The 26,502-nt window shown below is 33.6% G+C and overlaps 1 protein-coding gene across 4 annotated transcripts in view; it reads left to right on the top strand.

Annotated features, from left to right (window-relative positions):
* The window catches only part of NUCB2 (nucleobindin 2), a 41,461-nt gene extending 16,225 nt beyond the window's left edge, over positions 1 to 25,236 (top strand). For 3 of the 4 annotated variants that reach the window (XM_033121597.1, XM_033121595.1, XM_033121598.1), the window contains 11 exons: positions 4,073 to 4,199; positions 9,823 to 9,926; positions 12,805 to 12,990; positions 13,184 to 13,274; positions 13,846 to 13,904; positions 14,002 to 14,094; positions 15,124 to 15,213; positions 19,230 to 19,400; positions 19,686 to 19,773; positions 20,178 to 23,037; positions 24,341 to 25,236. In XM_033121597.1, the coding sequence (XP_032977488.1) occupies positions 4,073 to 4,199; positions 9,823 to 9,926; positions 12,805 to 12,990; positions 13,184 to 13,274; positions 13,846 to 13,904; positions 14,002 to 14,094; positions 15,124 to 15,213; positions 19,230 to 19,400; positions 19,686 to 19,773; positions 20,178 to 20,185 (1,017 nt within the window). In that variant the 3' untranslated portion in view covers positions 20,186 to 23,037; positions 24,341 to 25,236. Of the gene's footprint in view, positions 1 to 4,072; positions 4,200 to 9,822; positions 9,927 to 12,804; positions 12,991 to 13,183; positions 13,275 to 13,845; positions 13,905 to 14,001; positions 14,095 to 15,123; positions 15,214 to 19,229; positions 19,401 to 19,685; positions 19,782 to 20,177; positions 23,038 to 24,340 lie in introns of those variants that run through there. The other variant, XM_033121596.1, reaches the window with a different exon arrangement.
* Positions 25,237 to 26,502: the final 1,266 nt, after the last annotated feature.

Genomic DNA, 26,502 nt, shown 5'->3' with positions numbered 1-26,502 from the left:
GGGAGAATAATATCCAGAAAAAGGGTATATAAGGTATATTTGAATATATAATATATTTTGAATGTACAGAGGATAGACACATAATTCAGTATGAAGCAGTAGGGGAAGGTGGGAAGTCATTCTTGGTAGAACTTATGCCAGAATGTAAAGCTGTGACTGAGAAAAGGAAAGAGATTGGGAGGTGTTTTAGGCCAAGATACAAGGTTACAGAGATAAGAGATATATGGGAAACTGAAGTAGTAACTCTTGCTGGAACCTATACCGGGAAATGGAGCCCAAGATTGGCTAAAAGATGAGGTTGGAAAGAGTCGTGGGCTAGATGACAGGGCCTAGTACATCATGTTAAGGGGCTTTGATCATGATGTGAGGACAGCAGAAAGCTATATAAAAGTTTAGAATAGGTTACGTTCTGGTGTTTTAATCAGGTCCAGATTATCTTGTTTCCCCGAAAATAAGACCTAGCCGGACAATCAGCTCTAATGTGTCTTTTGGAGCAAAAATTAATGTAAGACCCGGTCTTATATAAGACCCCGTATTATATTATATTATATTATATTATATTATATTATATTATACTACATTACATTATATTATACCTGGTATTATATTACATTATATTATATTATAAAGACTGGGTCTTATATTAAAATAAGACTGGTCTTATATTAATTTTTGCTCCAAAAGACGCATTAGAGCTGACTGTCTGGCTGGATCTTATATTCGGGGAAACATGGTAATAAAAGAGGTAATGGGCCATATCTTTTATCAATAGGAAGGTTTAACTATTTGCCTCTGTCCTAAAACCCTATGAAATATCCTAACTCTAGACATCTCCTTAGTACTCATAATAAAGAGAGAGAGTTGTAAAGTTCTGACTTGAGAGATTCTTTTGAAGTTCATCCTTGAAGGGCAATGAGTCAGTTTAGTTGGGTTTATCTTCGAGTCAGCAGTAAAAAAAATTCCAATGATTTACTTATTTTTTAAAATTTTAAACTCACAGTTACACCTTTCAAGATAGTTTTGCTTATGTTACTTTGTTTGTTTTTAACTTTCCTAAAAATATTGTCTCACCCGTTTTTAGAATCAGAATTAGAGAACTTTATTTGAAGGAACCTTTCTGGGTCAAACAGCCTTCTTATTATAGTCTGTCCCTGGAGCGGACCACTTTGAAAGAGTCACCCGCTTCAAGTTGTGGCAATTATCAAAGCCACAGCTCGATGTGGGAGGCTTTTAATGCACAGCTCTCCTCTTGGAGGCTGTGAACTGTTCTGGGGAAAAGGTAACAGCGTTATGCCAGTAGTTCCCCTGAATTGTCTTGACAATAAGCTTATGTTTCCTTTGAAGAATTCATTTGATCTCATTTCCTGGGATGGAACTAATTTCCTGGGGTAAATGGTATTTAATGAAGACCTTTCAGTATCTCTTACCTGCCTAAATTAGGATTCAGAGTATTATGTGGGGGTAACATAAAATGTGGATAATGGGAGGTACTATAGAGAGATAATCAGGGAAAAGAAGACAACAAGCTTCCTGGTTTGTATAGGGAATACCTTTATAACTGTCTTCCTTTCACAGTCAATTCCTATGCCTTGTTGGGGCACGGGGAGAGATAAAATCAAGTAAGTTAAACAGTTATTCAATGAAAAAGAAATGAGTAAAAATAGGCAATAAAATCCAAGTAAGCAGAATTATTACATATACCAGTTCCCCGAAAATAAGACCTAGCTGAACAATCACCTCTAATGCATCTTTTGGAGCAAAAATTAATATAAGACCCGGTATTATATTATATTATATTATATTATATTATATTATATTATATTATATTTTATATTATATCCGGTCTTATATTAATTTTCGGTTCCAAAAGATGAATTAGAGCTGATTGTCCGGCTAGGTCTTATTTTTGGGAAAACACGGTAGCCTAGCAAAGACTCTTGTCTCAAGAAAACCTGGAAAAAAAAAGTTAGAATTTGACCTTGGCTTTTACCCCAGGCATGTTGCAAGAGGAATCATACTACATCTCTTTTAACTTCCCAAACATTGCTAGCTGAAAGATTATGGCTTTGCCTGCACCACTTCACTGAATGTACTTTTGTGAAGGATGTCAGTGACTTCTAAATTGTCAAATTCAGTGAACACTTTTTATTCCTCTTCTTACTGAACTCTATTATTTTATCTCAAGAGTTCTCAGATTTTAGGGCTTGTTAAAACACAGATTTCTGGGCCCCACCTCCAGACTTTCTCTGATTCAGTAGGTCTAGGGCCTGTATTTCTGAACTTCCTATTTGACACAGAAATGTTGACTTGGGGACTGCACTTTGAGAACCATTGTTTTATTTAACACTGACCATTCTCTCCTTGAAATATACTGCTTTTATTTTTGCTTCTAAACAGCATATTCTCCTACCGTGTTCCCCCAAAAATAAGACCTAGCCGAACCATCAGCTCTAGTGCATCTTTTGGAGCAAAAATTAATATAAGACCAGGTAAATACCCGGTCTTATATTATAGTAAAATAAGGCCAAGTCTTATATTAATTTTTGCTCCAAAAGACGCATTAGAGCTGATGGTCTGGCTAGGTCTTATTTTCAGGGAAACAGGGTAGTTCTCCCTCTCCAAACATTCTTTCCTGGTCTTCCTTGTGGGTTTATTTTCCTTGCCTTCCTCAGCAGTCCCATTGACTCAGTCCCAGAAGGTTTGTCTGCCTGATTGCTAGTGAGACTTGCAGTTTGTGATTCCAAGAGATATGAACAAGAGAAAGTAAACCACTAGCTACCGTGTTTCCCCAAAAATAAGACCTAGCCGGACCATCAGATCTAATGTGACTTTTGGAGCAAAAATTAATATAAGACCCAGTCTATATTATATTATATTATATTATATTATATTATATTATATTATATTATATTATATTATATTATTATGTAAGACCTGGTCTTATAGTATGGTAAAATAAGACGGGGTCTTATATTAATTTTTGCTCCAAAAGACGCGTTAGAGCTGATGCTCCAGCTAGGTCTTATTTTTGGGGAAACACGGCATTTATTTCTTAAATTTTGGAGCATGTATCTAATTACTGATCCATGAAAAATGTTATCAAAGGAGACAACCTAAAAACAGATGAATTTTGAAAAGTTACTGATATATGGGATGACTAAAGCTTAAGAAGTCCAAGTTACTTTAAAACAATACTTGATTGAAATATAATTAACATACCATAAAATTTGCCCCATTAAAGCAAAAATTCAGTGTTTTTTAGTATATTCAGACATGTAACCATCACCACTATCTAATTTTAGAACAATTTGATTTGTCCCCAAAAGAACCCTGTACCCATTAAGCAGTCATTCTCTATTTCCCCCTCTACTCAGCCCCAGGCAGCCAAAAATCTACTTTCTGTCTCTATAGATTTGCCTCTTCTGGACATTTCATATGAATGGAATCATATAATATATGGTAGCCTTTTGCATCTGGTTTCTTTGACTTAGAATAATGAATGAAAAAATATTTTTCAAGTTTCATCATGTTATAGCATGTATTAGTACATTCATTACGTTTTATGGTTGAGTAATATTCCATTGTATGGATATTTCATATTTTATCAGTTCACCAGTTGATGGACACTTGGGTTATTTCAACCTTTTTGGCTAATATGAATAATGCTGCTATGAATATTCATGTACAAGTTTTTATGTGAACATGTTTCAATTCTTTAGGTATATACCTAGAAACGGAATTGCTGGGTCAAATAGTAGTTCTGTGTTTATCTTTTTGAGGAACTGCCAAATTGTTTTCCAACATGGCCGCACCATTTTACAATTCAAGTTACTGTTTGGGTTTCTCCTTTGTGCCTTAATTACGCTTTTCTAAATTTTATGGCTTTTGGACATCTTAATTTTAGAGTTTCAAACTGAAAGCATTATCTTCTGAAAGAAATGCTTTTGTAATACCAAATTTATCTAAATTAGTCAAAAATAGCTATCACTATTATAGCCCTATTTTTAATATGTGGTATCTGTTCTAAAAATGCAATGTAATAGATAAAACTAACTTATTATTTTGTCAACAGAGTGGGAGGCTAAGCAAGGAGCTGGATTTAGTAAGTCACCATGTCAGGACAAAACTTGATGAACTGAAAAGGCAAGAAGTAGGAAGGTTAAGAATGCTAATTAAAGCTAAATTGGATTCCCTTCATGGTAAGTTCTAAATAAAAGAGAAATTTCAATATTTGATTGTTGAGGTCAGTTTACATTAGCACATACCATGTTCTTCTAGTCAGAATTTAATGTTAGTATTGATTTGGCTTCTCTTCATTTTTAAAATGTATTTTTTTGAATAGGTAATACATTCACATTATTTAAAAATAAAAGTGATTAGCATTAAATAATTATATCAGTAAAAAGGAAAATGAAAAGTAATGAGTTGAGACACTGGTTTAAAAGAAGAAAAATAACTTCAAAACCAACCAGTAAAAGCAGAGAGAGAAAATCTAATTACAACAATTTTCATAGATGAAATAGAAAAATTGTCAGAGAGCTAGCTCCACAAAAACACCTGGCCCAGACAGTGTCAAAAGGAATTCTATCAAACCACTAAAGAAGAGATTGCCAATGCCATTTAAACTATTGCAGAGACTATACAAAGAAGGGAAGCTTCCATACTCTTATTATATATTAATGTCAAAACCAAAATTATTGTATGTCAAGAGAATTATATATTGTATGTCAAAAGAATTACAGCAAGTGGATTTATTTTAGGAGTGTAAGATTGACTTCATATTAGGAAATTGAATACTATACATTATCATATGACTAGAAATAAGAAACAAAGATTTTGGTGTGACAAAAGAAATCATAAAGTCAAAAGACAAATGATAAAATGGAATAAATCTCTGAAGCTTGTACTTTTTAAAATTAAGACTTAATTGTTTTAGAGTGATATGTGGTTGACAGCAGAATTAAGGAGAAGGTACAGAGATTTTCCCATGAAGGCTATGCATTGCTCCCAAACGTGCATAGCCTTCCCCATCACTGGCATCTTCCACTAGATTGTACGTTTGTTATAATTAATGAACCTACATTGACACATCATAATCTTCCAAAATCCGTAGTTTATATTAGGGTTCACTCTTGGTGTTGCACATTCTATGGGTTTGGACAAATTTACCATGACATGTATCTACCATTATAGTATCATACAGAATAGTTTCACTGCCCTAAAAATCCTCTGTGCTCTGCCTATTCATTCCCCCATATTCTTTTAATTTTGGATTATGTGAATAAAATAGCTCTGAAGTTTTTAAAATGTGAGCATATCTTAAAGAAAGTAATCTTACAGTTCATAGGATTATTTCCATATATACAGAAAAGGCATTTGATAACATTGAACATCCCTTCTTAATTTTAAAAAAGTAATAAAATAATCAGTAGTTATTTCTATAACATGATCAGATATGTTCAACTCAGCTACATCATAGTTAGTAGAGAAACACAAGTATGTATTATAGCTACAATCAGGAACAAGACAATTGATGCCTACTATTGCCACTATTAATTGACATTGTATTGGAGGTACTAGCCACAATTATACAAATGAAAAAATTGTAGGTGAAGTAATTCAAAGGGAGGTGATAATTATATACTTGGAAAACCCAAAGTAATTGGCTGGTAAACAGTATAAACAACAGGAAAATTCATCAAAGTAGACTTAATATATGGAAATCAATATTTTTCATATGTGCAAACAACAGCTAGTTAATATATAATGGAAGAAAAGAGTCCATTTACAATACCAACAAAGATAAAATACCCAAATAAACCTATTAAGAAATGTGCAAGTTTACAGACAAAAAAATTAAGATACTCCTGAAGGACACAAAAGTAAGACTTGAAAACAAATAGGAAGACATACATCATTTTGATACAAAGACTCTACATTATAAAAATGTCAATTCTCCTTAGGTTAATTTATGAACTTAATATAATCCAAATAAAAATATATACTTTTCTTTTTGGTACTAGCCTAGTTAATTTTAAAGTTTATACGAGAAAGGAAACAAGAAAAGCTACATGCCTCTGAAAAAGAAGAACAATGAAAAAGGGCTAGATATATTAGATATTAAAATATATCAGCCTCAGCCTAAAATTATAAGCTTTGGTCATTAGAACTGTATGTTTTTCACATACAAGTAGGAAGACCAATGGAACAGAATAGAAATTCCAGAATTAAAATTAGATACTCACAAAATTTAGTTCAAATCAAAGGTAGTATCTCCTTTTTAGTGGGATAGATTTTTTTTAAAAGAGATAGTGTTGGTATAATTGGGTAGCCACTTGGAAAACTGTACAGTTAGTTCTGTATCTCGTATACATCCAGCTAAGTTCAAATAAATCATAGATTTAAGTGTAGAAAATAAAACCATGACAGCACTAGATGAAAACATATGTGAATTCCTGTATTATCTTGGAATGGCCTTTCTAATAATGAATCTAAATCAAGGGACCAGATTTGGGAGATGCGAGACTCTTCAAGCAGGCTCCTGTGTCCTTGTGACTTGCCCCTGTAGTTGGTTCTTTGGGTGGTGCATTGTGATTAATAGAATCTGAACATTTACTCTTGGTGGAATAGTAGTTCTACACTTCACATTGCATAAGAACCACCTGGGAAGCTAGTTAAAAATGCACATTACTGAATCTCACCTCCAGATATTCTGATTCTGGGGATAAGTAACCTTCATTTTAAACATGTACCTCTGGGTCAATGGGTTATATCGGAGAAATGCTTGTGTAGAGCATTAAACACTGTCCTGGTGAATAGACTTAGAAAACAAGTACCAAATACTCATTATCCTGAATGTAAGGATATCAGTAAGAGATAAACTGATATCTTACTCATATCTTACTACTTCAGGTGGCCAGAAACACAAGGTAATTCTATTCTTGAAGCTAGGCTGAAGATGTTTTGAGATTTCTTTCCTCTTAGACAACCTTCATTCCCTCAATCTTGGCAATATTTCCTTTATTCCAAGATAGAGACTGAATTTCATTATCTAAAGAAAACAGTCTGATATGCTTAGAAAACGTATGAATATTTTCTTATTGATTCAGAATTTATGAATTGAAATTTTTGATAATTTGAAGAAGGATTCAAAGGGTCTTAATTTTTTTGGGGGGGTTTAATTTTTAAAGTACATTAACATGGTTTAAACCAAGAAAGTATAGGTAGGTATATAGCATATAGCTCCTCAATATTTTTGTACCCTGCCAGTTCCCTCTGCCCCCTAATACCCTGAGTTTCTTTATTATATGAGCAAATACAAATAAAAGTTCTTATTTTTCCTCTCCTTTTTTATATAAAAGATAGCATACCATACACATTTTTTTTGTCTTGTATTTTTTCTTTAACAATATATTTTGGAGAATTTTCTGTATTTGTAAGAGACCATCTTCATTTTTTTTTTTTTAAAACAGCTGCATAGAGTTCCATCATATGGTGATACCATAATTTTTTTAACTAGGCCCCTATTGATGGACATTTGAGTTATTTCTAGTGAACACTCTTTTTTTTTTTTTTCCAAGTCAAGTTGTTGTCCTTTCAGTCTTACTTGTGGAGGGCGCAGCTCAACTCCAGGTCCAGTTGCCATTGCTAGTTGCAGGGGAGCAGCCCACCATCCCTTGCGGGAGTGGAGGAATCAAACCGACAACCTTGTGGTTGAGAGGACACACTCCAACAAACTGAGGCATCCCGGAGCTCAGTGGCAGTTCAGCTCAAGGTGCCATGTTCAATCTTAGTTGCAGGGGGCATTGCCCACCATCCCTTGGTAGAGTGGAGGAATCAAACTGGCAATCTTGTGGTTGAGAGCCTGCGCTCTAACCAACTGAGCCATCCGGGAGGCGAGGCAGCTCAGCTCAAGGTGCCGTGTTCAATCTTACTTGCAGGGGACAGAACCCACCATCCCTTGCGGGACTCGAGGAATTGAACTGGCAACCTTGTGGTTGAGAGCCCACTGGCCCATGTGGGAATCGAACTGGCAGCCTTTGGAGTTAGAAGCACGGAACTCCAACCGCCTGAGCCACCGGGCCGGCCCTAGTGAACATTCTTGTAAATATATCCTAGGTATCTGTGTAAGATTACCTGTAGGATAAGTTCCCTACTGTGAAATTGTTAAAGCAAAAGATAACAAAATTACAATGTATTTGTAATTTTGATAGATATTGCCACCTTCACAGAGACTGTATCAATATGCATTCCCACCAGCAATACTTTCTCACAGCCTTGCTAGTAGTATCTTCAAACTTTAGGAGTTTTGCCATTCTGTTAGATGGTATACTAGTGAAGTTTTAATATGTATTTCTCTTACTCTGAGTGAGGTTAAGCATCTTTTCATATATTTCACTGTCTGGTCATATCCTTTAGGGCTAAGTCTTATAACAAATCTTTTCTTCCTAAGTAAACTCCTAGTACAGAGCCATACTAAAAATTCAGTGAAAGCGTAGTTGAACTAAATTTAGCAGTTTCTCACTTTCTAATATAACAAAATGTTCCAGGCTCATCTTGTACCTCTCCTGCCCAGTCCTGGAATCATCCATTTCTCTGAGCATTTCTGGTTCTTTTTAGTGGGAAATGATATTACAGATTGAGGCCTGGCACTAGCTGTGCTCATTGCTTCTGGAATGTATTTCCTTCTTGGTACTTTCATTAGATAGAGGTAGGAAACACATGCATGTCTATACACTTACATGTGTACACACATTTATGTATATATAGAGGGTGCCAAAAAAAGTATACACATTTTAAGAAAGGAAAAAACTGCATTAATTGTAATAATATATATCTATAACAAAAGATGAATACAAGTCACGTTTGACTTCTGCAATTACAAGAGGTGCTCAGAGTGATTACCATCAGCGTCCAGATACTCTGATTATGGCAAACTACTGCTTGAGCATAGATAACATCTCTTAAAATGTGTATACATTTTTTTGGCACCCTCAGTATATATAAATGTATATATGTACACACACATGCATGTACACATGAAATATGCATGCATATACATGTGCACATACTTATTTTAGAAATAGTAAGTTCATACAGGCAGTATTAATTCCCAGCCATTTCCATGGGTTTCTTTCTTTTCTTCCATGACTTCATATTTGTATATTTTTGCTAAGTGGGAACCCTGACTTCTAACAAATCAACACAGGTACCTATTTTGTTCAGTTCTGTAATACAACTGAAATAGCCAGAACCACTTCACCCATTCAAGTACAATACACTAGTGTAGGCTGTTTTTCAAAAAATTTTTACGAAGAAAAATAATTGATGTTCCTTTAAAAATAAGTCATTGTTCAAATGAATTTACCTGAATTAGACTTACGTTGTCTAAAAGATTCATTGGAGCAGCATGCAAAGAATTCTTTCATAGAAATTTTAGAGCAATTCTCTTTAGAAAATCTACTTAGACCTTTGATGAGGGCAGTATATTGGAATTTAATGAAAAGTAGGAAGTTTGGTAGTTTTATGATAATAAAAATTTTTGCTATTTATTATACTGATGGTCAACTAGTCTTTCTAGAAATAATATTAAAATGTACACATTAAATTGTATTACATTCTAGATTCAAGGATATTACCTTTGCCTAGAATAACTCTATGTACAATATCCTAAAAGAAAATATGAACCTTTAATCTAAAACTTTGTATTTTCTTTTAAATCCCTATAAGAACAAATATGAATGCTTATTCTTGTATATCATTGATATTAATGTTTCTAGCTTCTGGTAATTTGTCATTTATAGTTTTCTCTTTTTCTTTCAGATACAGGCATAGACCACCATGCTCTTCTAAAACAATTTGATCACCTAAACCACCTGAATCCTGACAAGTTTGAATCTACAGATTTAGATATGCTAATCAAAGCGGTGAGAATAATTCCAAAAAATAATATGTTTGTTATACCTTTGAGGTTTTGTAATTTGACAAGTAAACTCAATGAAGTGGTAATATAACTTTTCTAACTCTAGAGAGTGTCTTCAGAGGCAGATAGCTTAACTTTTGTAGTACAGATAATAATTTGGACATACAGGTCTGTAACTCTTACCCACAATTCCAAAGTTCAAAAAACAAAAACTGAAACTTGGCTTGAATTATAGTAAGGCTATCTATAGGTTTTATGTAGCCTACTGAGTGTGAGTATTCACAGATTTTGCTTTAAAAGTACTAATCTGTTTGATTACAGACTCTACAGAGATATTTCATAATGTGGCATATGTGCCATATTCTCTTTCTAAAATCTAATAAATTTTTTTTAAAAGATTTTTTTTTTTTTTTTAATTGGGGAAGGGGAACAGGACTTTTGGGGAACAGTGTGTACTTCCAGGACTTTTTTTTTTTTTTCCAAGTCAAGTTGTTGTACTTTCAATCTTAGTTGTGGAGGGTGCCGTTCAGCTTCAAGTTGTTGTCCTTTCAGTCAGTTGTGGAAGGCGCAGCTCAGCTCCAGGTCCAGTTGCCTTTGCTAGTTGCAGGGGGTGCAGCCCACCATCCCTTGTGGGAGTCGAACCAGCAACCTTGTGGTTGAAAGCCTGTGCTCCAACCAACTGAGCCATCCAGGAGGCAGCTCAGCTCAAGGTGCTGTGTTCAATCTTAGTTGCAGGGGGCAGAGCCCACCATCCCTTGCGAGACTTGAGGGATTGAACTGGCAGCCTTGTAGTTGAGAGCCCACTGGCCCATGTGGGAATCGAACCGGCAGCTTTCGGAGTTAGGCGCATGGAGCTCTAGCTGCCTGAGCCACCGGGCTGGCCCCATAAATTTTTTTTTTGCTTCTAGTTTTATTGAGATATAGTTGACATACTACGCTGTTTAAGGTGTACAACATAAAGACTTCACATACATATATATTGGAAAATGATTACCAAAATAAATTTAGTTAACATCCATTATCTCCTATTGTTACAAAATTTTTTTTTCTTGTGATGAGAACTTTTTGGCTCTACTCTTGCAGCAACTTTCAAATATACCTTACAGCATTGTTAACTATAGTGATCATGTTGTACATTGTATCCCCAGGATTTACTTATTTTATAACTGAAGTTTATAGCTTACGAATATCTTCACCCAATTTCTCCACCCCGTACCCCCTGCCTCTGGTAACCATAAATCTAATCTATTTTTCTATGAGATTAGCTTTTTGTTTTGTTTTGTTTTGTTTTAAGATTCCACATATGCGTGAGACCATACAGTATTTGTCTTTGTCTGATTTATTTCGCTTAGCATAATGACCTCAAGGTCCAACCATATTGTTGAAAATGGCAGGATTTCTTTTTTTTTTTTTTAATGGCTGAATAGTGTTTCAGTGTGTGTGTGTGTGTGTGTGTGTGTATGTATGTACTGTGTATGGATATACCACATTTTTTTTTTATTGATTCATCTATCGATGAACACTTAGGTTGTTTCTATCTCTTGGCTATTGTAAACAATGCTGCAGTGAACATTGGGATGTAGATATCTCTTTGAAATTGTGATTTTGTTTCCTTTGGCTATACACCCAGAAGTAGAATTGTTGGATCATACGGTCTTTCTATTTTTAAGTTTTTGAGGAACCTCCATACTGTATTCTATAGGGGCTGCATTTTCACCAGCAATGCATGAGGGTTCCTTTTCCTCCATATCCTCACCAGCATTTATCTCTTGTTTTTTGTTTTGTTTTGTTTTGTTTTGTTTTGTTTTGTTTTGTTTTGTTTTTGATAATAGCCATTCTAACAGGCATGAGGTAATTAATATCTCATTGTGTTTTTGGTTTGTACTTCCCTAATGATTAGTGATGTTGAGCACTTTTTCATGTACCTATTGGGTATTTGAATGTCTTCTTCGGAAAAATGTCTATTCAGGTCGCTTGCCCATTTTTTAATTGGATTATTTGGTTTTTTTTGCTGGTGAGTTATATGAGTTCTTTATATATTTTAGATATTAGCTCCTTATCAGATACATGATTTGCAAATATTTTCTTCCATTCCATAGGTTGTCTTTTCATTTTGTTTATTGTTTCTTTTGTTGTGCAGAAACTTTTTAGTTTGATGTAATCCACTTGTTTTTTTTTTTTTCATTTTGTTGCTTATGCTTTAGGTGTCATATTTTATAAAAATCATTGCCAAGACCCATGTCAAGAAAGTTTTTCCCTATGTTTTCTTCTAAGAGTTTTATGGTTTCAGGTCTTATTTTTTTAAAGTCTTTAATCCACTTAGAGTTAATTTTTGTGAGTAGTGTAAGATAGGGATTTAGTTTCATTCTTTTACAGGTGAATATCCAATTTCCCCAGCACCATTTATTGAAGATACTGCCTTCTCCAATGAGTATTCTTGTCTCCCTTGTCAAATGTTTGTCAATAGAAAGTTCTGAAACACATCTGGTCTCAGGAATTCTAAGAGTTTGTATACCCCTCGTGTTATATTGTACAGTTACCAAACTAGATGCTCTTGCCTGGGTATTATTAAATTTAGTGAAGTTGTTAGAAACCAATCTAGTTTTCTATATTGTACAGATTTGATACAGTCCCTTCCTCCTTCTTTTCAAATAATATATTACTTGCTTATGAGGAACTTCCTAAACTTTTGGCTTCTCTGAATGCCTCCATTTCTGCTAATAATAATGACTAAAATAAATTGGTAGAATTTAAAAAGAGGAGCCCAGTATTTTAGGGCCTGTCTATACTATCTTCTGTTAGAAAATATGCTATATACAAGAATGACATTGTTTCTATTTTTCAAACACATCTTTTTATTGAATTTGAATACTCTGTTTTAGGCTACAAGTGATCTGGAACACTATGATAAGACTCGACATGAAGAGTTTAAAAAATATGAAATGATGAAGGAACATGAAAGGAGAGAATATTTAAAAACACTGAATGAAGAAAAGAGAAAAGAAGAAGAATCTAAATTTGAAGAAATGAAGAAAAAGCATGAAAATCATCCCAAAATTAATCATCCAGTAAGGATTATAACTTTATGAAACCATAATTAGATGAAAATACTTCTTTGTATCAGATAGTAGAATTTTATCATGAGTTATTAGTTCTTAAATCTTGATTTTTAATTCTCCAAAGTTCCTCAAATTCATATTTTATTTTGAGCATATACAGATTATATTTTGTTTTGAGTGTTTTTTATAAATTGATTCACAGGGAAGCAAAGATCAACTGAAAGAGGTATGGGAAGAGACTGATGGATTGGATCCTAATGACTTTGACCCCAAGACGTTTTTCAAATTACATGGTAACAGATTTGATACACATATTAATATTTTTATCTGTTGTTTGAAAAATTATAGTTGCTTTACTCTTAATTGATTTCTGCCAAGGTCTGCTATTGAGCTCTATTGAAAGTAAATGTTTAGAGTTTTTCTCTAGGGTAATACCATAGTCTTTACTGCTGATCTGCAGTATAAAATATTTTAGGTTATTAGCTGTGTCTTTATACCTGCTTTCACTGTTAAGTCATCATATGACTTAAAACAAGATTCTCCGTAAAATGAAGGTATTTCTGTGACTAGGTTATATCTAGTGGGCTTTATGAAATTTACTTTTGCTCATAGCATATTGCTTTACTTTATATTTTTGGAAAGGATTGTTTAATATGTATTTTTCTAAAAATCTATGATGAATTATAAATAGGTAATGAATTGTTATCAGTTGGACTGATCTGAGGCTTCATAAAAAAGAAGAGACCTTTTTCTGTAGCATATTGATGCATTGTGTCAGTATTACTTTTGCAAACCATTTTTATATAGTTGTATTTTAATTATTTTTAAGGCATTAAAATCAATTTTTTCCATTGGTAACTTTAGATGTCAATAATGATGGCTTCCTTGATGAACAAGAATTGGAAGCCCTATTTACTAAAGAGGTAAATGAGTTCATTAAATATTTAGTGTTTTTGCTCTCTCTTTTTTCCTTCTATTGTTTTCCTTTCTTTCATGTTGGTCTTACATTTTTCATTTTAGTTGGAGAAAGTATATGACCCCAAAAATGAAGAGGATGATATGGTAGAAATGGAAGAAGAAAGGCTAAGAATGAGGGAACATGTAATGAATGAGGTATGTTTTAAAAGTTTGATATACATTACTTCTGTGGATTATTCAAGTTGTTGCAATAAATTTTTGTCATAAAATGGAAAATACATATACAGAATATGTATTTGATTTGATTTTTCATTTTTGATCCAGAATATTCAGTAGGTTCCCTTACTGTGAATAAAATTATTTTAACAAGTTAAAATATTTTAACAAGTTAAGATGTTGCTGCATATCAGCTATAAAATATCCATTTAGAAGTAAAAAATGATGTAGCCCAATATTAGATCTTTTTAAAAGGCCGTTTTAGTTTTGCTAAGAAAATCCCAAAACCCAATTCCTAAATGGTTCATAACAACAAATATTTATTTCTGGTTCATGTTACTAAGCTGAAAACTCTGATATAGACATGGTAACTAAAGCCCACTGTTTTGCTTCAGTGATTTTTATCTGATATGGATGAATTGGGATTTCTTTTGACTGATGGCATCCCAAGTATCAAATGAATTTCTTCAGCCATTACAGAGTTCACTTTTGTAACTGAACTTGCCATTTTCTATATAAGATCCATTGTAGGGTTTGGAGAGGTTGTTAACTTTAGCTTTAATTTACTTAGTTGTTTGCTTTTACAAAAAAAATGTTGAGAGCATTTTAATTTAAACTCCTTTACTCTTATCTAAAACAGTCCTCTTACTGGAAAGGTTATTTTTCTTGCCCAAACACTAGGCTTCAAGAGGGATTTTACATGGTATGGTGAGGAAGGAAGACAATACTAGTCAGATCAGCAGACTCAAATTTGGAGATCTTTGGGGGTGTCAAGTATATCGACATCTCATGGTATTTTCAAATTTGAATTATATAGAAGAGAAAGATACCTATTTTCTAATTCTCGTATAATGTTGGGTATTCTGTTCCCCCCCACCCAGCTTCTGTATATGATAGGCTAGCCCTAATTGCTATATGTTTATATAGTAGCATCTATTAAAAGACAGTTTCTAGTGTCTAAATAATATGAGAGTTATTTATTTTAAATACACATTTTCCTTTCATCAGGTTGATGCTAACAAAGACCGACTGGTGACTCTAGAAGAGTTTTTGAAAGCTACAGAAAAAAAGGAATTCTTGGAGCCAGATAGCTGGGAGGTAATAGAACCTACTTGGAATGGGGTGTGTGGTTCAATAAATTCTACATCAGGTTATTCTACTTTTAACTTTTATTCTCCATTATGTTTGCATGTATGTAGTCTTACCATGTTGGCTTTTCATATAAAAAAGTGTCACTTTAAAATAATGAACTTGATTTCTTGGAAAACTTGTGGCAATTGGTCTCTCATTTGTAATCACATTGCATATAATTAGAAGTTTTTTTCTAAGTAAAATAATGTTCATTCCTGAAAATTAGAAATATAGATACATTTAAAGAATAAATTAGAAGTTACAAAAAAAATGTTACCTATAATTCTACCATCTAGAGGTAGACACTTAAATTATGCATTGTGTTTTGCAAATTTAAATAGGATCTGCATATGTAGCATATTTGCATATTTAGTATATGCATATATAGCATATAGTATTTAATGTATTGTCCCATCTTTAATTTACATATATACCTAAATTCATACCTACTGTGTTTCCCCAAAAATAAGACCTGGTATTATATTAATTTTTGCTCCAAAAGACCCATTAGGGCTTATGTTCAGGGCATGTCATCCTGAAAAATCATGCGAGGGCTTATTTTCCGATTAGGTCTTATTTTCGGGAAAGCATGGTATATATTTTTGAAAATGGCTTTATACTGTATAAATGCTTTGTATGTTTGTGAATTTTTTTGTGTGTGTGTGAATTTTTTTTTTAATTTATCAGTATTTCATGAACATTTTGCAATGCCATTTCTCAAAAAGATGATTTAAAAAATGACTACTTAGCTTGAAGTTGTGTGGTTGTACCATAATTTATATAACCATTCTTCCAGATTTAGACATTCTGGGTCAATTCCATTTTTTTTTTTTTGCTATAATAAATAACACTATTATAACTGTCCATTTGTTCCTACATTTTTGGCATCTATGATGATTTTCCTGGGATTAGTTCCTAGGAATAGAACTATTCTCAAAGTTTATGAACATTTTTTAGTTTCTAAATATATCTGTCAAATTGCTCCAGAAAGGTGTACCAATCTATGCCATAGCTTACTGTGTATAAATGAGTGCGTACATATCTTTAAGAGTGGTTGAAAATTACCAAACACACTAGATTGAAGAAAGAAAATAAAATGATTACCATTTTAATTAGAGTTTTAATTGTCCAGAAAATAGTTTGAGATAGGGTGACTAATTGTCCTGGCTTACCCAGGCCTGAAGAGTTTCCCAGGATGTGGAACTTTTTGGTGCTAAAATTAGGACAGTCCTGGGCAAATTGAAACACTTGGTCTTCTTAGTTTGAGATTAAAGAAATCAGCTTCTTTTTGTTGTAAGTTTTTGTTTAACATTTGAAATATTTCTGGACTTTGGTGAAGCAGAATTTTAAAATTATTTGAACATGCATTCCTTTTAGTGCTTCTGGTGAACTATATTAATAGATAATTATATACTTTTTCATTTGATATAATTTCAGATTTATAAAAAAGTTGCAGGAATAGAAAAGGAATTCCTGAATACCCTTTTCCTAGATTTCCCATTTTACTACATTTACTTTCTCTCCCTCTCTTTTTCTTTCTCTATTTTTAATATGTGTATATGTGTATGTATATAAAACAAATAATTATTTTTGAGTAGGTTGCACATGATACTGCTTTAACTTCAAATACTTGAATGTGTATTTCTTGCAAACAAGGATTTATCTTACATAATCACAGTAAAATTATAAATTCTACACACACAATACACTTCTCTAGACTTTATTGAGATTTTTGTCAATTTTCCTGGTATTGTCTTGTATAGCAAAAGAAAACCCAAGATAATGCATTGAATTTAGTTGTAATATCTTTTTATTCTCCTTTTGTCTGAAATAGTCACTGAGTCTTTGTACCTTATGGCACTGCTATTTCCAAAGAGTCCAGACCAGTTATTTTGTAGAATATCCATCAGTTTGAGTGTGTCGTTTCCTTGTGATTCCTACTTTTGGTAGGAATATCACTGAAGTGATGCTAAGTGCATTGTATCAGGAGACATATGCTGCTGATTATTCTCATAACTGGTAATGTTAACGTTGATTATTTGGTTCATGTCGTGTCTACCAGGTTTCCTCACTATAAAGTTCCTATTTTAACTCTTGTAATTTAAAAAGTATCTTGTCAATCTCACCATGCTGCCAGAATCAGAAGTCAGCTTTTTTTTTTAAAAATCACTCTACATTATATCAAAAGTATTTCCAAATACTATTTGTAAGCATTATTGTAACAGCTATGCATTGCTTAACTGTTCTCTCAGGGTGAGACATTATATTATGTTCATTCTTTTACTGTTATTTTAAAAAGTATTGCTATAAACACATTTTTATATAAAACTATGTGTTTGGGGCTATTTTATAGGATTGATTCTCAATGTAGCATTACCAGGACCAAGGGAATATTTTTAAGGCTGTTGATGTATTTTGTAAAAGTGCTTTTAAAGAAGTATACTCATTTAAATTTATACTGATAAGAAATTAATGTTCCTTTTTTTTTTTTTAATGTCTCTTGAAGGATATACTTTGAGGCTCATTATCTACTGGTTTTAGCATCCACTGATGATTCTGGTCAGAACCTGTTGTTACTGTGATTGTTGACAAATGGTGATTTTCTCATCATCATTCTTCTACATATATTAGTTGCCTTTCTACTGTAAGGAAAAGCTGTCCCTCCCCCATTCTGTATCCATTTTTCTCAGTATCGACTCATGGCTTCTCATTTTATTCAATAAGCTCGAATCCTTACTATGATTTATTTTGGTGCTCAAATTGTCCCAGATTTGGCTAGTGGGAGTTTCCTCCTACTGGTTTTTATTGCCTTCTGGCATGTCCCCATTATTCTTTGTGGACTTCCTTACTTTGTAGCATAACAAGATGTTCAAATCTTATCTTGTTCTTTCTCTGTCCCACCTCTGTAATCAGACATTTTTCTGAGGAACACTGTTTTTTTTAGTGAATATTGATATTACAGACCAGGATCTGGACACTGGATGTGCTGTTTGCTACTGAAGTGTCATTACTTGTAGGCCTTGTCAGATAACAGTTGGGGAATTAAAATTTTTTTAAAATATGTTTTTATTTATTTATATTATGTATATGTACATACCTATATATACACATACTCACACATACCCTTACACACATTTATATTCATTTTTATATATTTAGCTATCTATATGTATTACAACTCATGAGTTCACACTATCTCCTTACATTTCAATCCAACACTTTCAATTCCAATACAGCATCTTATGTTTTCCTTCTTCCATATTTCATACAAAACCTGGCTCCCATTTTCCACAATAATTTTCCACTTAGTTGCTCAGTCGTAGGATGTACAAAGAGTTTCAGGATTGCTAATGGATGCCTCTGCAAAACAGGAATTTAATATTTGTTCAGATTTTTTGCTTGTTTTTCACATGAGGGCACATAGTTCAAATACTGAAATCAAAAGTTTATTGGGTTAGTTCTTTTTTTCCCTCCACCTCTGTTAGTTATTTTATTAAAATAAAAGTATTATTTATTTGCTTCTGTTTGTATTCAGTTTGGGGACTTTGAGGAATTTTTCTGTCCTTGTGGATTTTCTTTTTTTTTCTTTTTTTTTTTTTGAGTATGTGAAGCATTGACGTGTTTCCAAAAGTTAAATCTGTACAAAAAAGGTGGATTCAGACGAGTATGATTTCCTTTCTCTCATTCCCTTTGTCCTTCTTACCCAGTTCTCTTCCTTGTTCTGTAGGTAAACAATTTCATCAGTCTGTTGGTTTTTGTTCCTGTTTTCACTTTTGCTCAGATATATATATATAAATACATATTTTCTTATTTTCCTTTCGTTTTTACCCAAAAGGTATAATACTTTATATATATATATATATATATATATATATATATATATATATATATATATTATACTTTACTAATAGAATTTTAAAGCTGAAACAGACATTATTGTTATGTTTCTCAAATTATTCCTCCCTCATTTTTTTTCCTTTTAGACATTGGATCAGCAACAGTTCTTTACAGAGGAAGAACTGAAAGAATATGAAAATCTTATCTCCTTACAAGAAAGTGAACTTAAGAAAAAGGCAGATGAGCTGCAAAAACAAAAAGAAGAGCTACAGCGTCAGCATGACCAACTGGAGGCTCAGAAGCTGGAATATCATCAGGTGGGATTTTGTAAACGGATTGTGGCATTAAAAAGGATTTTAGGTGCTTTGCTAAAAGCCTGTGTTTTAGGAATGTAATACTTCAGTGTCCTATTAGCTATAGTATTTTAAATTTTGGTATTTTTAAAAAGTCCTTTGTTGAATATTAATCTAAATTTAAAAATTTTAATATCTCATTTTGGAAAACAATTTTCAGTTAGTTTGTTGTGATTTGTCAAAGGTCACACATATCAGAAAAAAATCAAATAATACTTCCTTTTAAAACATTCTTTTTCCATTCATTAGGTCATACAGCAGATGGAACAAAAAAAATTACAACAAGAAATTTCTCCATCAGTGCCTGGCGGAGAATCGAAGTTTGAGTTTGAGCCACGTATGTAATTTTGTTTGCTTATTTGTTTAAGGAAATAAAAAATGGAATAATTAAAATCCACATTTTTAATAAATATAATTCAAGTTATTAATATTTATGCTATTTTCTATACATTTATGGAAATAGAGCACCTTATATTAAGAAAAATGAAATGGCCTCTAAAATTTTTATTCATCTGTATATTTCAAAAGCTCTATCATTTAATACCATATTTATGATGAAATGCTTTATTTCAACATTATTCATAATTCTTTCCAATCAATTATTGATATTTTCAGATAACATGGTTTTTAAATTGTAATCTGTGATCAGCTAAACATGTTTTAAAAATACTATATATAAAAGAAGATTCAGAATAAAGGAAGCTACTGTTAAAATGAGTTGTTTTTTTTTTTTTTCAACAGTCATTTAAAGTCCGAAGTCCACCAGAACTTGGAAGAAAACTGTTAAGTCAACATCTGTGTCATCTTTTTATCTCCCTTCCTTTTTCTCTACTCAATAAATATTTTAAAGCATATTATGGAATAAAGGAAGATACTTTTTAAATGAGACCATATTTTTTTTTGGACATAGATACTTAAGGATTGAAGTGTACCAGAACCAGGAAGAAAACAAACTCAGTGTCTGCTCTCACTTTCATTCCTCCCTTCTTTTTACTTTGTTCTCCTCTAACGACTTAAATGGCCTACAGCCATAATTTAGTGAAACCATCAGTAACTATTTAAGAAATCTCTGTCTACTGCTGTTAAAATAAATTGCTCTCCTTTACTCATAAAGATAGATTTTCTTTTATGGGTGCCTATCATCCCCTCAGTCAGTAAAACTCTTTTTGATATTAATAATTTTTCTCCTGAAAAGACCACAGTATTCCCCAGTGTTCCTTGGTATCTTTTTCCTACTTTTAGCATCCTTAACTGCCAGAGATTCTACTGAATAGCTTTTGCTACCACTTCGGGTCATTTTTCATTCATATTTTTGCTTTATACGCTATCATTTAATGTCAGGTTCTGCTACCTAAAACAGAAAGACCAGAGATAACAGTGGTTTAAACAGGAGTTTTTCCCTTTTACATAAAAGAAATCTGTAAGTAGGTGGTGTCCAGGTTCCTTATCTTTCTGCTCTGCTATCCTCAGTGCATGGTTTTTATTCTCAAGTTATCTCATCCTCACTGCCCCAAGATTGCTTTTGTAGGCAGGGGAAGTGCAAGAAAAAGAACTTTCCCCAGGTAACTCTGCTTCCTTGAGGCAATTTTCCTGGAGAGCCACACAGCATTTGAACTTACATCTCATTGGCCTAAACTGAGTCACATGGCCATCTACCTGCTAGGGAAGATGAGAAATCCTTGTGGCATTGGGACTAGCTAAAAGTTAGGATTCTTTAACTAAGGAAGATGGGAAGAGGGACTGTTTGGTAGACAACTTTTAATTTTAACCCAATCAGCCTTGTTGGCCACCTACATATCTTTGTACACTTTTCTGAAACATAGAAAACGCTCACTTTCCCCACCCAAAAGGAAACCACCCAAATCCAATCCATTATTGCATAGACCTCAAAGACCGTGGTATCTGAGTATAGTCCCCTCCATCAGGTTAGGAGGTGGTTTCTTATGTTCTGGCCACAACAGCAAGGAGTCTGCTCCATGAACAACATATCTATAATGCTGGGTCAGGTACAGGATTACTGCAATCAAATCAGCCTTCTTGAAAAGGGGAAAACGGAAACAGAGCACTCACTGATTCATAACAATAAAAATACTGCTTGATAAAAATAGCAGGGTTTCTCTGCTATGTCCCTTAGTACACATTTCCTGGTTTTTCCCTAGGCAACTTCCTGATAGTTTCAACTTTCTGGAGAAGTACCTTGTCTAATGTCCTCAGGGCATTGCCCTCAGGGAAGTTTTTATTGTCAATTAATTTTTAAGGACACATCTGAGTGAGGATTGGAAAGGGTGCCCTAGTTGGAGGCCAGACAGGCTTAGCACTTCACTTCCTATTATTTTGGGTTCGGGGGTTCAGGATTGTTTTAGATACTTACAGGTCATTATAGGCCCGGTTTAGGGATTTTTTTGTTTTGGCAAAACAGTTCCCTAAAAACTTAGTAAGTTTCTGGTCTGTTTTCTTTAATTCTTACCTTAAGGAACCACAAAGGTCTTGATTAGACATAGTTTTTAACAAAGAACCTCATCTTTACTTGCTGGCCTCTGTGTTCTCGCGCTCCCCTGGGGTCTTAAATGAATGGTACTTACTTGAAATCATTTTAAACTATAGGCTTGGATGGGATGGCAACAGTCTTTATCTGATCTTTTTCCGTAGGATGGTTCCCATTACTTGGCAGAAAATTCTTAAGGGAAGGTTCTTGAAAAAGGTTAAGGAGGCTTTGGCAGCCTCCCAGAACCTTGTAATTGTTTCCGTTCGCAGTACTGTGGTAGTTGACTTTTTCAGTTCTTCAGTGCTCCAGATCTGGGACTTGGTCAATTTATTCCGTAGATAGAAAGAGCAATTCCTTCAGCAAAGCTATATATCCTTCCATCTCTGTAGGCTTATTAACCTTAGCCTGAGTCACATCTCTCTTGTAGGACTTTGCTGAAAGAGGCAAGAGGCGGCCCACACGTATCCTTCTGAAATACTCCCACCACTTTCTCTGATACCTTAACTTCAGTTGATATGAGATCTCACGGCCCAAAGCCCCACATCCTCAGTTCAGCCCACTTCATGTTTAAGATCCTTTTACTTGCTGTACCTCACTTCTAGCTATCAAATTCTGTATAGGTCAAGATTCTTGGTTCTAGGTAATGGAATCTTCTTTAGCTGTTAAACGGAATAGGATTGATTAAGGGGTATAGATAGCTCACAGGATCTTTGAGAGAGCTGAAAACACAGAATGCAGGCTGAGCTTCTACTGTGTTTCCCCAAAAATAAGACCGGGTCTTATATTAATTCTTGCTCCAAAAGATGCATTAGGGCTTATGTTCAGGGGATGTCATCCTGAAAAATCATGCTAGCGCTTATTTTCGGGTTAGGTCTTGTTTTCGGGGAAACGGGGTAGGAACTACATCACAAGCGAGGACTACCAAAGAAGCAGCAGCTTTGGGAACAATCAAGAAGCTACTTACCATATTGAGACTCTGCCTGCTGGATTAGGAAGATGTGAACAGTCGCCAGCTCCGGAACCACACCACCACTGCTGTGCTTTGTGTTGGCAAAAATGGATATCTCGTGTCCTGTCTCTTTCCCCATGTAACTCGGTTCTGAGTGAAAGTCTCAAGTGAGTGCATCTGATTGTTGGACCAACCATACCTGGAACCCTAGCTGCAAGGGAGGTTAGGAAATAGTAGTGTTTAACTTTCTGTAGTACAGGAATGCATGTTTGAAGCTTTTGAGTGAACCAATCCAATGTAACACCTCATAATTTTGCATTGTTTCTCAACATCAATAATTTTTTAAACTCTTAGTCCTCATTTTACAAATTTTTAAACAATCATTGCATATTCCTCCAGACTTCAGATTTTTTTCTTAAATCATGGATCCCAAAATTAAAGATGCCAACCTAGAAAAGTTCTGCTTATATTCAGCTTTAAAAACAAAACAAAATCCATAAAAGTCACTCAATAGAGTAATACTATGTTTCTTTAGAGATGGAGAAGAATCCCTGTCTTTATTGTGCGAATTGTAGGAGACATTCAAAAATGGTCTAGAACATCCTTTTATTGATTACTCTATTTGTGACCAGAAATTGTGATAAAACAGGGATTCTCCTAGGGTTAACCCTTTGACATGTTAGGCGCGTTAAATCGGAAAGTAATTGGAGGAGAACTTAGAAAAATTCCTTAAAATGCTTTTTTTTGGCATGAATAAATGATGGATATTAATCCAAACAAACAGTATCCAGCAAATTATTATAATTTATTATAATTTTAAAAAGAATTGTTTGTTTCAAATTATTTATGGACTTAAGGAATTCCAGTTCTTGTGAGTATTGGGCATTTATGAGAGAGTATTATTTCTGAGAGAGTGGCTAATAGTACTCTTTCCAGTTCTGTTAGAAAGCATTGGTCCTGTGGTTAATTTATACCATTCTTCATACTTCTTTAGATGTTAAATAGTCTTTGATTTAGCTGACTTAGTGGTATGTATTAGTAATTTGGGGTTTTGTTTCATATGTGAATTTTCATGAAGCATGTAAATTTTATAAAATACTTAGGTCTATATAATTAAAATTTTATTTTATAAGATGGTTTTCTATAATATTTAACTCTCACTAAAGAGAACTGCAGTTTACAAATAGTGGTAAAAATCCTTTGAGACATGGCTATACATATTTTTTTACCAAGATTTGTTCACAACAGCATTATTTTTTATTGCTAATTGGACAGATTTGTATCACCATAAGCCTAAATACAAATCTGGTTTTCACCTGAGGAAAGTATAAAGAAAATTTTAATGTGTTGTAATAATGTAATTTTCAAGATAGCCAACCTAATAAAAGAGGGGGTGAGAAAAGTATTTAGGGTGAAATTTTGATAAACCCAGTTCTGGTTAGTGCCTAATATTCAATCTTTGTGTTACAGCTCTGCATTACAATCAAGAAGAAATTGAAAAAGAGCCAAAGTTAGATAATGAGCTTCATCATTTTCATCCAAGATTTTTATCCCCTGAAGAAGGTGCTAGAGAAATCTGCCGTCACCCTCCACCACTGGTGCCTCTAACTTCATACTTGTTGGAATCGAGAGACTGAAGTGTATTAACTAAATGCAAAGTTTACTCTTTCGTTCCTTGTGGGTGATATAATGGAAGATTAATGACAACTTGCTTTCAAGGTGGGAAATTTGAAGGAAATTAGATCTTTTCCTTGCTTTTAAAAACATTTTTTTAACACTATCATTAGCGGGATTCCAATCTTTACCTACTTATGTTTTAAATTATTTTTTAAATGAATAGTTAGCTATGCGTTAGTAACCGTTCCTTAGAGACTCCAAGAACTGAGCCAGAACAATCAACCACACCAAATGGTGAAGAAACCAAATTGAAAAATTAGGATATATGGTCACCAGCACTGGCAACCTGTCTATTCAGACAAAAGCAAAGCAAAATGAAACCAATGAAAACTTTGATTTGATTTAGGAATTTAGATTTTTTGTTGTTGTTGTTGAAATATGGCCTATAGAATTGGGTAGAAAAAAACAACTACGTTTCATGTCAACAGATTATGTACAGTTTTTACTGCAGAGCTTTCAGTATATGATGTCAGTGATGTTCTTGATGAATGTCATGTACCAGCTTGATTGTCCGCCAGCCCTTGACTGTGTATGTTTCCTTACACGATCACCCTTCCAGTTGCCTTCAAAACTCTGCAAGCCTGTAAACAAGTTTTCTTTTGTTTGTAATTTGTTTATAATCTATTGTAAGCAATGGATTTGACTTTTCCTGTGCAAATTTTCTTACCCCCTTTTGTTTTATCCTTAGGAATAAGTATATATCCTTAGGAATAAGTATATTATGAATATATTATATATCTTGTAATTAAAATGTTAAAATATTTTATTTTACAATTCTTATAATTTTGCTACTCCATGAACTTTAAAAATGAGTAATGATTTATTTTCCACATGATTTTAAAGTTAAGACTTGCCTGAGTACTCTAACATCGAGAGAGAAAAAGTAAACCTCCTTCTAGTTCTCTTTACCACCCCCCATAAATCATTGTATTAAAATGTTATTTTTTTTTTGGTTCAATTTTAGTCCATTTTAAATGTTCACTTTTAGTGATATGAGAGTATCTGTCACTTAATTAAATCCTTGCCCTCACTTTAGATTCCCCGTGTGAGGAGTATGAAACACATGTGAAGCCTGTGCTGTATTTGTTTTGTACCATGTTGCTTTACCTGTTTTGCCAGCCACTATTACCCTTCAATTGTTAAAGTGGTTTGAATTTACTTTACTTTTGAATCCTCCCCTTCCCCCACTTTTGTTCTTGGGATTGATACTTCATAAATATTTTCTTATTTTAGAGTAGTGATGGCTTATAGATTATTTCCTTTTAAAAACATACTTGCCATGCCCCTTGATGTTTTAAACATTTTCATGATAGTATTGAAGCATTTTTATCAAACAATTTAAAACTTCCGTCCTATTTGTGTAGTGATTCCTTCTTATTCTATAGCTTTGAGTACGGTATCAGTTCTAACCCTGAATGCATTTCTTGTTTCCTTTGATGTGTATGTCTTTTCACACTCATTGATATATATATATATATATATATATATATATATATATATATATACACACACACACACATATATATATATTTTAAATTTTAATTGGGCAATATTGGGGAACAATGTGTTTTTCCAGAACCATCAGCTCCAAGTCAAGTTGTTGTCCTTTAATCTAACTGTGGAGGGCGCAGCTCAGCTCCAAGTCCAGTTGTCGTTTTCAATCTTAGTTGCGGTGGAGGGGCAGTGCAGCCCACCATCCCATGCAGGAATTGAACCGGCAACCTTGTGGTTAAGAGCTGGAGCTCTAACCAACTGAGCCATCTGGCCGCCCCCACACTCTTTGATATCATAGTATGTTTCATTGACATTCAAGGTTGAGGTTGGCCTAAAAAAAAATTTGCAGAAAAGTCAGCTTTTCTAGAGCTAGTTTGGCAAGCAGGCAGTCATTCCTAGTGTTTCTGAACTGTGGAGAGTGCTTTTAACCCTGGAAGGAAATTCTTGACTTAGGAGTAGAG

The sequence above is a fragment of the Rhinolophus ferrumequinum genome, chromosome 11 (genome assembly GCF_004115265.2).
Source record: "Rhinolophus ferrumequinum isolate MPI-CBG mRhiFer1 chromosome 11, mRhiFer1_v1.p, whole genome shotgun sequence".
NCBI lineage: Eukaryota > Metazoa > Chordata > Mammalia > Chiroptera > Rhinolophidae > Rhinolophus > Rhinolophus ferrumequinum.
Note: the sequence above shows the minus strand (reverse complement) of the source record. Positions and strands in the feature narration are given on the sequence as shown.